This window comes from Athene noctua, chromosome 5, assembly GCF_965140245.1.
Source record: "Athene noctua chromosome 5, bAthNoc1.hap1.1, whole genome shotgun sequence".
NCBI lineage: Eukaryota > Metazoa > Chordata > Aves > Strigiformes > Strigidae > Athene > Athene noctua.
Window position 1 is genome coordinate 55,961,332 of NC_134041.1, and position 13,118 is coordinate 55,974,449.

Consider the following 13,118-nt stretch of genomic DNA (forward strand, 5'->3'; position numbering starts at 1 on the left):
TTTCACAGATAAAATTTGTACAAGGTTGGGGCTGTAGTAGATAAACCATTTCCTGTAGTAACTTAAAGAGGAAATGCATAGCCCATACTGGTTATCTTGCACAGTGTCCTTAGCTGAAAGGAACAAATCTGTGTTCTCCGACAAATATATTTGCTACTATGTCTATAGCTTTGTGCTTTTACACTTCCACTCTGTAGTAGGATTTGCTAGCACTGGGGCAGGTACTTCCTCTGCTTGCTGAGGCCCAGAAGTCAACAGAGAGCAGTTCTGAAAAATCAGCTTATTGTTTAGACCAAATAATAAAACTGGGAAATAATTTATAAAAAAACCCAACAAACCAATACCAAAATGCTTTCAGCCACACATTTTGGGTCACTTCAGCATTTGTAAAATAAGGAACATTGTGCGGCTTTTTTGGCAATTACCAGCATTGCTTAACTCACGATTTATTTTTACTATGTGAATGGCGTGACACTTTACCAGGGCCAGACTACACATGAACTGGCCCACGATGAGGAAACAGCATCAAAAAAAAATCAAGTGCTGCAAGGAATGGCTGTGTGGTTAAGATGGCAGTTTTGGTGGCATTTTTTATTTATACAAATTGTCTTGAAAATGCTCTCTCTTGCATAGATTCCCCAGCCGCAGTGGTATCACTGCATCACGGTTCCAGGTAAGGCATTTAAAAAGTGACCTAAACTAACTTTCAGCATTTTGTTGCAGCGCCCAACAGAAGTTACAGCTAAGTTCATGAGGCAATCCATGTTCCGAGAGGGGACAGTGTTACTCAAAGGAAAGGTACAAGTTTTGCTAATTTTTTTTTTTGAAAGGCTCAGCAAAAATGAAGGAAGTCCACGAGACCAACTAGTTTTAACTTGGGCCGGACTGTCCAGTACAAAGGAAGCTCACATGCCCATTGCAGTCCCATGACTCACCATGCCTTAAGTTCTCTCCAGGACTAGTGAACACATAGTCCTGTGGTAGACCATTTATTGTATTTATTACGTCAAAAGATGCAGTGCATGTCAGGTATGGATTAAGTCTCTTTCTCTGAAGACTTTTTTTTTTTTTAAAGAGGATGTAGAGCCTTATATGGCTTCTTGAAAACTCCAGTCTGCCTACTTCAGTGTTTCAGGACTACTGCCTGTTGAACGTCACTGCTGAGACTTGTGTCTGTAGGGTGCAGACTGTAGGACAAAATCCTTTTCTAAAAGGCAGTGCAGTCAGATGATTTAAGTTAGGAGCTTATCTATGAAAAAGAAAATTTACCCCCCTGCTACCAGTGGAGATGAGAAATTGGGCAACATCTACTTCATCTTGCAGTGAAGGGGAAGTACTTTTGATTCACTTCTGAGTGTTACATTCTGCCCAGCAGATTCTATACTTACCGCCTTCCTGATCATTTACTGTGCCCCCACCATACCTACTTTCACTTTGTCAAATATATCCAGCAGATTTTAAACACTTTATTTAATAAAAGTTAAACATACAAAACTGAAATTAACACACTTTGTATTCATAAAAATCACCTTCTCCCATTATAGGGAGAACCTTTTTCTATGTATGGATTCTAAACTACCAGTTGTAGAGTTTAGCTTGAGTTGTGACTCAGGTAACTGATGGACATGTCCACCAATCAGTGCATCAACAATTGCTGACGTGACCTGATCTAGTTAACAAATTACAAAATGAGCTACATTAACATAATATACAGGGAAATAATGGTCAGGGTTAATGGACAAGAAACACCCTTTAATTATTTAATGGGGGAAACAGCTGATGTACTCTTGTCCATTAACTCAGCCCTAGATTTTACAAAAATAATATCTACATTGTATACAGGGCTACCCATTAACTTCTTTAACACATTATGGGTTCAGAGATGGCACCACTACCATGAGACAAGTAACAGAGGAACCCAAATCACATAAAATACAAGAAAGCAAGAGCTTTTACACATGGTTTCCTGAACAAAACTGAAGGGGCTCAGCAGCACTGTAATACAGCTGAAGTTACAATGAAGACTAGGGCCAGTCAGTTATTTAAGTTACTTACTCCCTCACAACTCAGCAGGCTCTGGGCATTCCTATCTGCTGTGCTGCGGTTCTGCCTGAGCAGAGGGAGGCCCAGGGACGAGCTGTGTATTCCAGGTCTGTGACTGTGCCACTAAACCCACAAGATCTACAGGAGGGGAGGTGATGGCTCCTTCCCAAAGCACAACTTTTCTGGTCTCCAACTCTCATCCTCAGGGAGGGATGGGGCAGGTATTTTTAAGTACAGTTCTCTACTTCGAAATTGGAGTCTACTTTGTCCTATGGTTTTCTGGTTACATTTCAATAGTCTCCTATGAAAATTTGATGAGTATTTTTTAAAAAAAAAGTAGTACCTCCTCTGCTTAACTTCTAGCACAGGCAATTCAGACTGGAATTAAAGTCAGATTTATTGTTTCTAGCACATGAATCACTAGTAGTAGTAAAGATCCTATCGGCCCTGTTCTGCCCTCATTTACAGCTGTACAAATCGATCTGCAGGGGATCTGTAAGGGAGTAATTTAGAACTTCCTTAGCAATTCCATGACACATAAGCTGGGATGGAGTCTAGCTCTCCCAGAGCTGCAGCAGCTCTGTAGTGCTGAGCTTGTTGCTCAGACAGCACGGTGGCTACAGAAGTGAGGGAGGCTGCTACAGTGCCATTTTTATACCACCACTTCTCTTAAGGAACAGAAACTTCACTACTAGTATGAAGGGAAGATTCTAGAGATCAAAGCTGCAGATAACTACTCCTTTCAGAGTAACAGGTAACAGCAATTCATGAAAGCATTTACCTGCAGAATGTATTTTAATGCAACTACGAAAAGTTTAACGACTGGGGGGATCAAATCAATAGCTGGAGATTTAAGGCTCATATCAGCTGAAGCCAAAGTGATGGTGACAAAATGGACTACTCGCTATGTGCCAACAAATAATTTACTTTTAGAAAAATATAATGATAAAAAGATAAGTGTAAAGCCCTGCAGAGATGAAGTTCCACCATTTTCCCCTGTTACTGAGGCATCAAATGCCTGACATTGTATTTAGAGGTATCTTGATACTGTGTCATAGGTTTGTCTGCAATTCCGCATGTTCCAACTCCAACCTTGCCAGTTACGCTCTCAGGGGAAGCAAAAATACTCCTCTTTACCTGCAAATGAAACAGAAAAAAACATTTCTGAATTACTAATTTGCCCTTAAAACCCCCTAAACATTACCCTTTGAAATGTTTTAAAATCCTCAGCTTAACTCTGTAGATGCTCTCTAGAGGCTAGCTCATCTGTGACGTTATCAGCAAGTGCGACAGAGCTGGGAACTTCCTGGAACTTCCTGGCACTCACTGGATGTGACTCTGCTACTTTGGATCAGGCCAATAATGAATAAAATTCACCTCTCTAATACAATGATCTCTAACAATTGTTCATAAGGAAGACTGAAGCTTTATGTCTGGCAGCTCTTGATCAAGTCATGATAAAAATGAAATAAAGCTTTAAAACGTCCTTGCTACCTTTTCTGCACTACACTTGCTACTCCAGGGCTATGATTTAGCGCCGTGTCTGCCAGGTTATAACACAGCAAGAAGTCAGGTTTGGAGGTACAGACAGGCCTTCAGGTTCTAAGCTCCAACAAACACAACCTGGCAAGTGACAGTGAGTCCAGCTCTCCAAGCTGAGTGCAAGCTCAGCCTCAAGGAGCGGCACTGCTTCAAAATCAGCCAGTACAAAACCAGGCATTTTGAGTCTTCAAAATACCAAACTACACACTTGAGAATCCCAAAGATGATCCTCCTCTGAAAACCATTTCCTCCTCTCTCCCAAAGTACTGCACAGAAGTCTTTGCCCTGTTGTTATTTGCATACTGACAAAACCAAACAAACCTGGCCTTTTTTGTTTTTAGAATAGGCTCTGTTGTTAAACTGTTGCCACTTGACTTTCTGGTCCTCTCGTTCCTGTTCAAGTTCTTTAATTCTCTGAGCTTTTTTCAAAGCTTTCTTCTTTTTATACTCTCGTTGCTGGGCTATCATCTCTTTTCTGGAGAGAAAGAAAAAAGACATTTTATGTTTGTGCCTTTTCCTGTAAGAAACTAAACCCCCCGTAAGACAGACATGCACAATAGTTTTCCATAACTGACAGAAAACAAAGCTTGTAAATATTCTCCACTTGGAAGAAAAAAAAACCCCAAGCAAGTCTTCCCATGCATTAGCATTACATTGCTTATTTATATATTTATGCACAAGAACAACCACCACCACCACCTGATTAAGACCATGCCAAACACAGCAACCCATGGGATCACATGCAATTCCTCTCTGAAACCGAAAAGGTACCTATCAGCACTTCTACATTTCAGAAACATCTAGGGTTTGGAAAATTTAAATAGCCCATTCAAATAAAAAGCCCAAACTTCTCTAGAGGTCTGCAGGACTCTCATGCTACCAAGTATTGGAAAGGGATGAAGGAAAAGAACAAAGGTAAGTTACTTCAGTAAAGATAAAGGAGTTCAAGGAGTCGATCTGTGCCACAGTGCAGCACCCCTCTGAACAATCCCTTAGGATTCATTGCCTATAACCAACTCTGAAATTGTACTGCCTCCCCCCCCCCCAAAAAAAAAAAAGTTTTCAGCCCTTACAAATGCCCTTCTGTGTTAGACACAGCAGGATACTGAGTAAAGCACATCTCCCCAGCAATGGGGTCACAGAGCTGTCCTAACAGGGACAGGCAGAAGCCAAAGTCCTTCATACTGGTGAGTGCAGTTGTCGTTAGCCAAACCACAGCTCTGAGAACAGCCTACGCTAGAGGTGGGCTGAAACTTGTAGGCTCTTTGCTCTCAATGAAGAAGTACTAACTTTTCTTAATGTACTGCTTACACACTTGCTATCTTGAGATAGCATAATCAGAGTAAAACAAAGTCTACCATATTATCTTGCCAGGATACATAAAACACAATACTAGCAACAATAATCTATCAAACATATGCTAAATTGATTTAAGATCCTTTTCCAAACAAACAGGAAATATTTCATCAATTTTTATAGCTGTGGGGGAAAAAAACCAAAGCAGCTTTCAGACTTCTGCCTGTGTATTACTTACTTGGACATGGGTTTATTGCCACTGTCCTCTTTTGCTTTTCTTCCCTCTTCCACAGGCTTGAGGTTGAACAGAGGTGTAACTTCAGCGTTGCCATATCCAGCAAATGTGACTGCAGCTGTTCCATTCTCCTCATCTATTTCTTCAATCTCAGCTTCATAACACCTGTAAAGATATCATGGCTGTAAGCATGTGAGTAAAGCTTTAATACTCAGCCCGTCAACACCTACACTGTCAACCAGCTAATGGCATTAAGTAAAAAAATTTGCAAATACCAGCCTTCATTTTCAGGGACACTACACAAATCAAACCAAGAGATTATTTTCTTAAAATCAAAGGGACACAAGTACAAAGACCGGAATCTGCTGTATTTGACCTTTAGCATTGAGAAGCAATGGCCTCACAGTTGCCAAGACTAATGATTAATGCTGGGGCCAATCTAATCAGATATCTTGATTTGGTTCTAGTTCTGGCAGGTCATAGGATTGGGGGGAAAAAGAAAAAAAAAAGAGACCCAACAAAATACTGCATTCACAGAACACTGCTTTCAGGGAATTCACTGAGGAGTTTTGGAAAATGTCAGCTTACAACAGCAAAGCTCCGGTTCCATTTTTCTCCATATGAAAAAGAATTAAGAAAAACTGAAGCTTTCAAAATATTCCCTCTTCAACACTTACAAAATTAAAAGTTCTCTTGTTGATCTTAAACAGATATTTTGAAATCTTAGAGGAAATCAGTCCATTTCATACTTATGTGTATGAAACATTTTGGTCTAACCAACCTCATAATGGGGAAGATGAAAAAAGTGGCATTTCAAAAAAATATTTAAAATAATTGAATCTAAATTCCAAGCAAAAGGATATATCAAAACAAACAGAGGAATAAAATGAGAAGTTTCATAGATGATATTCCAGTTAACATTTACTAAATTAATTTCTTGTGCGATTTTAGTGGGCCAGCAGCATCTTGAGTTGAGCTAGATGAAAATACATGGAAACACAGACTACGTGAGGTATTCATTTCTGGCTAGCTCTTCATGAAACACTGGTCAGTTAAGGAATGTTGTAACAGAAGCAGGGAGTTTAAAAAAAAAAGCAATACAAAAAACAATCCAGTAAGATCCACTTCAGTGGACACTGGCACATACTTCCCCAAGCTCTGATCCTCTAGCCCAGTGATCAGAGCAAGAAGAATGACCCAATGGTGACCTAAGACAGTAAGATTCAATTTTTAAGTTCTGACACAAAAGCATTTTACTCAATCTGTGACAGAAAAACTGTTCACTTCTAGGTTTGTTTCCTACCCAAGATGGGTAGGAACAGCTATACAAAAATCTCTGTGTGGTTACTACACTGTTAAACACAACCACATTCGTTGAGCAATATTGCTTCTCTAAGCAGTAATGACCGGGATATTAGTCTGGCGTAAATAGTCATTTTTAAAAAGCTGCAACATTTTGCAGTATAGGAAGTAATTTTAAAATTTTGAAGATTATGAAGCCAGAATGAACTGCTTGGGTTCCCAGAACTTCATAGACTATAATGTAATGGAGACTAAATCCAAAAGGCTGATTAATTCTATAGTTACATTACACAGCTAGTTATTTCATAGCCAAAGCTCAGCATTTCCAATTAAAAATTAATTTCCAATTAGAGGCAAACTGAGATACAGCAAGGATTTTTCTTGATGGCAATCAATTACATATATATGAATGCAATGACAAATTATGAATTATACATCCTGAAGGATGCTCTGATAGATCAATTCATGTAAGTCTGCCATTTATTACATTAGCAAATGGTAATTTACCAAAGCTACCCTACTTTTATGAGGTTAGTGACAAACAAGGCACTTCTAGAAAATGACCCCACATCTCTTCATTTTTTATCTAAAATACTGACCTAAAATACTGACTTTTAATAAAGAGAGTATAATAATAGCTAATATTATATTTATTTTCTGATTTCTTTTTGCTTTTAGTCACCCTAGGGGCGGTTCAAACTGAATGAAAGTCTCTTACCATTGAACTATTTCATGTAACTGTTAGAGAAGTTTTCTACACTTACTGTCCATCCTCACTCCATATGGCCATACACCTATCCCCAACCTTCCAGGAGTGACTGGGCAGAGCAGACGCAGAACTGTCAGAACTTGCAAGAGTTTCCGAAGGTTGTGTTGAAAGGAGATCTTTGGTTAATTCTATGACTTCCTATAAAAGACAAAAAACCCACAAAGAATAACTTTTGAAGCTCTGTTACCATGAATATTTTTACCCCAAGCTTACTGGTTTGGTTTTTTTTGAAGTTACTGTATTAAATTCATAGCTGATGTAAAGTGGACTAAGTTTATTTTGGTTTTTTAATCATTTAACTAAACGCACTCATCAACAACACAGATAAAAAGGTATGTGGTATTCAGTGTATTGCAGTAAAGTTGCCCGTGCCCACCTCAAAATTTCAAAGAGTAACCTATTATTTTATATAATTTCTTTTTAGGTGAGTTGTTTATCAGTAGGCACAAAGATACAGCCAAGACAGTCTCAATAAAAAAAAAAAATCAGGGTGTGACTCTGTACACATGGCTGCACGTGATGTTGTGTGATTTCTGGTCAATAACCAACATGTGGCAGAGCAAGAATTCAGCAGGACAGTGCTGTGAAGACAAAACATGACAGGACAGAATGCTTCCATTCTCTCCGTAGCTGGCAGTTTCTTCCATCCCTTCCCCTTTTGGTCTGGCTGGCTATATTATATATAGGGATCTCTAAAATACACAACAACTACAAGGATAATTGCAGCATTTCTAAGTGATGAAACATATTTCAGTTTCCTCAAAAATACGGGGATTGGCTGAACTGAATCACCCAGAGCCAAGGTGAAGAATACTGTCCACAACTGCCACTCTGTAAAGCCCTCTCATTTAGAGAAAGCGTTCAAGTGCATACTAAAGACTGACTTCCTAAAGTCATTTTGATACTTGTTTTTCTCTGAATTCCCTGACCTTAAGATTTCAGGTCAGGCATTCCCTCACTAATCCAACAAGAGAAGTAACATATTTCCCCAGTTCCTTTAAATATTATTAATTCACAGACAGGAGCATGCAAAAGCCCCTCCCCAACTTGCTGCCAGTATTATACTCTTATTCTGTGCAATCAAACCACTGGCTTCCACTAGTGTTAAGTCAGAGGAGTCAGCACCTAAGAGGCTTTATATAAGGCAAAGCCACTCTGAAGTCCTTAAAGAATAAAAATTCTTCAGTTCTTTGAGTATCTCAACATGAACCATTGTCACTCTCCTAACTAACAGTAAATATTTAAATTAGGGGAGGATTACAGATAAACAATGTTCAACTGAGGCTCAGTGGAGCCTGAACTTTCCTCCCAGTTTCACATCCTAGTTCAGCTATGGGTGTACAAAGCCTAGCTCAGGAAAAAGTGGTTAAAGAAGCTGTTCTTCATTCCTCAAGAGCCTAAAGGATCATAAGCAGTTCCAAAATGAGAAGATAATACAATATAAACTTACATGCATTTTTATCTGATAAACTATACAACTGGCACGAATGGCCTCATGGTTTTTTCTGTTGCAGCTGTTAATGTCTGAATTTCCAACACCTTCCTAACAAAAGTTCTACTCTTCATTTATGAGATGCTGCTAGTTAGTACCTGCAACAGTAAGCACCATCAGCTGCAACTGCCACAGAAACACACAATTACTTCTACTACTTTGCTCTCCATTTTCCATAGTACTACAGCTGAACCAGAACAGATTTTGATTATCAAGTTACCTAATTTGAGAACGCTCTGCAGAACACATAGCACTGGCCTAATTTTCCCTCCCTAACTATTCCTCAACACATAGATAGCTGTATTCTGCAAATTCTGGATGCATCATGGTTTGAAATAGGTATCTTAATCTCAGCAAGTCAAATACAATACATCAGGCACAAGCCACCTGAAAGCAAGTGTTTCAGGTATGTAGAGAACACTTTCATATTACTGGTAGACTTACTGTTGCCACGTTCATAGATGGCTTATTGTAGAACTCAAACGTGAAAAGTTCCAGACAAGTCTAACAAGAATTCTTTGGATTTGATAAAGTGACTTACACACCAGGCTATAAATAGCAAATTTGGTAAAAATCTTTATCCGATAGTCATGTATCTTAGCACACAAGACAGAAACATTAATTTTCTTGCAAACCATGAGACTGTTTTAAAGTCTTTAATGGAATAATAGCTCATTCAAAGAAATCATCTGAGCACAAGTTTGACTACCACAGCAGCTCCGTGCAGCCAAATGAGTTGAACAATATGGCTTGCTGCCACGTCCTGTGACACAACGGTGTGACCCACAGAGAATACCAGTTAGAGTTTGCCAAGATTTTTCCTGACCAACTGGTCTTTACAAAGCCAGACAGAACTCTACACTCCAGAACACAATGCCCACAGATACAATCTCCAATTACTGAAGATGACAGCTGCCATCAATTCTACTTGATACAAAAGGTAAGTTCGGTTCCTGGGTGCTCAGACTCTGTCCTAGAAGTGCTTCAGTGAAACAAAAAGTGAAAAGCTACTTTATAAAAACTACTTCTAATATTTTAATCTTGTTACTCAGCATTAAGCTAAGAATACGAAATGAACTAGTGCATCAATATTTATGATAGCAAAAAAATGTTTCAATTACATAGTAGCAGTCTTTTTGAAGAGACAAGAAGCTGTTTAGCTGGGACACTGAAGCATTGAACTCATTTTTATAACTGGTTGGTTGGCATATATTAAGTCTGCAAAACAGTATGTCATTTTCAAGGTGGAACATATGGATAGCAAACCTTTTGGGGACGAAAGTGTAAAGATCTTCCCCATTCTGTGCAGAAAGCTTTTATAAAAAGTCTGCAAGTTGTCCTTTCACATCAATGATCTCTGCATATCAAAGCCGAGGTCGTGTTGGTATCGGAAATATCATCCCATATGGGTTTTGCTGTGCATTTTAAAAATATAAAAATATACACATGCTTTTAACAGTGTACAACGAGGGATATCAAGATGATCTATAAAGTGCCTTGTGGGCACAAAGCCTTTGTCATTTAAAAGGAACTCTACAGATCACTGATTTGAGGCACTACTCATCTTTTGGTTGAGGCATCATTTTTATTACTGTTATTTCCATACAGATTAGTGGTCACTGAATCTTGTACTGGGTGGTTTTATGTATTTTTAGATCTGATGGCTAAAGCAATCCACAACAGAAATGAAGCAGCATCTTGCACTCTCATAACAAATCTGAACAGTACAAAATACCACTTAACTTGAAATTAAGCTGGTGGTCTTCCTGTCACTGAAGAATACCCTAAGGACCAGAAATGTTTTTTCGCTCTTAAGAATGAGGTATGCTCTCATATGTTTAAAACACTGCAGGTGAAGAACATGATCCTTTTCCTTTCTTATATAAAAACCTTAAGATAATGAAGGCTTAGACATACAAGGAATACGGAACTACACTCTAAAGCTTTTATCACTGCAAATGCCTGCAATGAATAAACAGATTCTGGATCAAATTATTTGACAACTCAAAAATAAGCAGAAAGGCACAATGTTAAGCCCAACCATCAGGGTTCAGCATAGTAAAAGCAACAAAATACGATGACTTTCTGAAAAACACTTTAAAAAAATAGAGCAAAGACAGCATTGGTTTATCTTTCATCACTCTGGCTAAAGCTTTCAGCAGAAGAGTTTGCTGTATCAGTTAGTACATCTTTTTTACTGATCTACCAGAAAGGTTTAAAATACGCCGTACTTTGGGGGGTTTTTTCAAACCAACCCTACCATAATTGTATCAAACTGTGAAAAGAAAGTCCTAAACCCACCAAGTATATATTTTTGTTACAATCAAAATATTTAGGAAGATTAAACACTTGCTAAAGACCTGAAAGTTTCAGCTATTCATATCGTCAAGTTCTCACCTGTAAGTCTTTCTTCAGTTTTAGTAAATCTTCGTTTTCTGCATTTCCAGACAAGGCTGCCTCAACTTGCTGAAGCTGAGCTTTGTAGCTAGCTAACTGCTTAGCAAGGTCTTCTGACATCTGCAAGAAACATACACACAAGCAACACATCAAAACAGGCTTGCTGCTTTTTAATCACATCTTGTGGTGCAAGTAAGTAACACAAAAAGCTGTTACTATTTAAAAATACAACTGAGTTTCAATAACGCGTTGTTTCATTATACATAGTCGCTCACCTTAACTCTTGTACTGTTCAACCACTCCCAAGCAATTTCAAAAAATGAAAGCTTAAACACGTGCCTGCGTGCGTGCGCTGGGAAAACGCGTAACTTACGTTACCGGCGGCCCTTTGGGCAGACTCAAAATTACCCACACCTTGAGCAAACCACCGCGCACGTCAGTTTTTCCCCTCTGGACGCCACAAACCAGAGTCGTCACGTTTACACCAGCGAAATCCTCCGCGGCGCCCGGGGACCGGCCCCTCCCGGGAGCTAACCACCTGGCCCCAGGGCCGCCGGCTGCGGCGAGCCCGGCCCGGGGCCACCCGCTCCTTGTCGGACCGATCCGGGCGACTCGGGGCGCGGTGGAACTGCGAGGAAGCGGGGCCGGGCCCGCGCGGAAGGGCCCGCGCCGGCGGACGGGCCCAGGCTCAGGCCTAAGCCGAGGCCTAGGCCCAGGCCCCCTCCAAGCGGGAAGGACGAGGCCGCCGGGCGGCACAGCGGGAGGCGCGGGGGCGGCGAGGAGGCGCCGGTTCTCACCTCGGCGGGCGTGCGGGGCCCGGGCCGGGCCAGGGGGAGGGGGACGGGGCGGCGGGCGGGGGGCGCCGCTCTGGGTCCCGTCGGGCCGCGGCCGCTTCCGTCTCCTTCGCCGCGGGCGGGGCAAAGGGCCCAGCGCGCGCCAGCGCTCGCGAGAGCGCCCCGCCGGTCACGTGCTGCCGGCGCGCGGCGCTGGTCGGCCGAGCAACGCAGCCGCCTCGCGCGGCCTCCGGGTCACGTGGCGGGGGAGAGGGCGGGGGCGGAGGGCGTCAGCTGTCCCTCAGCGCCTCGCCAGGCCGCGCCCGTCCCCTGCGCCCGTCCCCTGCGCCTGTCCCCTCGGCCCGTCCCCTGCGCCTGTCCCCTGCGCCTGTCCCCTGCGGCCTGTCCGCGCTGCCGGCGGGCCCGGGCCTATCGGTTCCCTCCTGTCCCCGTCCCCTGGCGAGTCCCATGTGAGGAGAGGTGGGCAGCCCCTCCGCAGCCAGACGGCCGCGGCCCTGCCCGCAGCCGCTCGGCGGGACTGGGAGGGAGCTGCCCTACCTCGCCGCTGCGGCTGAGCTGCCAGGCTTGGCATCAGCAGAAGATCCTGACACATCGAAATCTTCCTCTTTCGGGCAGGGCGCAGCTCTTTGTTTGCAGAGGAGTGATGCCAAGTTTCTGATGTCTGACCAGTGGCTGCTATAGGGGACCGCAGGGCACCCGATGCTGGGCGAGCCTGACGATTTATGCTTGCTCACATCTTTGTTGACAAACACAGTGCTTTCCAGCTGCTTAAGTGATAACTAGAACCATGCAAAACCCACTACCAAACAATTTAGAAGAGAGTAAGTTTTGGTATTTGGTCCTACAACAGGAAAAGGGGAGGAAAAGCTCAGTGGCTTCTTCAAGCCTGTCACAGGAAGGAAAAAATATTTCCTGGTGGAAATCCAGTAATTAATTTGCCCTTGAGGCTGTGAGCCAGGCAAATGAAGCAGGTGTCCAAAAAGTTTCTTGGTATTACCAGGAGGATAGGTGTCTCCTGCAAACATCCTGTCCCTTGTCACTGTCTGCATGTAGGGCTTCACCGGATGATGACTTCACTTGGACTCTTGGGCTTTGTTTACATATTAAGGAAGAAATAGATCTACTCTGCTCTGTGATACTTGGTTTATGCCCTCAGAGGATATCCTGACTGAGGATAAAACACATTTCTGTATCTTGGTGTATGATTTGATAATTAAAATACATACATTATTGGACACTGTTGACAAA

The 13,118-nt window shown here is 41.9% G+C and overlaps 1 protein-coding gene across 1 annotated transcript; it reads right to left on the minus strand.

The window, feature by feature from the left end:
• Positions 1-1,446: 1,446 nt before the first annotated feature.
• On the minus strand, positions 1,447-12,011 carry SMNDC1 (survival motor neuron domain containing 1). Its single transcript, XM_074907703.1, has 6 exons — positions 11,874-12,011; positions 11,077-11,196; positions 7,183-7,325; positions 5,120-5,281; positions 3,907-4,060; positions 1,447-3,180 (listed from the first exon to the last, which is right to left on the minus strand). The coding sequence occupies exons 2-6, from the start codon at positions 11,194-11,196 to the stop codon at positions 3,043-3,045; spliced, it is 717 nt and encodes a 238-aa protein (XP_074763804.1). The 5' UTR covers positions 11,874-12,011; the 3' UTR covers positions 1,447-3,042.
• Positions 12,012-13,118: the final 1,107 nt, after the last annotated feature.

Coding starts and splice junctions, on each gene's coding strand:
- SMNDC1 (XM_074907703.1), bottom strand. CDS start 11,196: ATGTCAGAAGACCTTGCTAAGCAGTTAGCTAGCTACAAAGCTCAGCTT. Junction 5,282..7,182: donor ATATGGAGTGAGGATGGACA/GTAAGTGTAGAA, acceptor ATATCTTTACAG/GTGTTATGAAGCTGAGATTG. Junction 4,061..5,119: donor GGCAATAAACCCATGTCCAA/GTAAGTAATACA, acceptor CTTTCTCTCCAG/AAAAGAGATGATAGCCCAGC.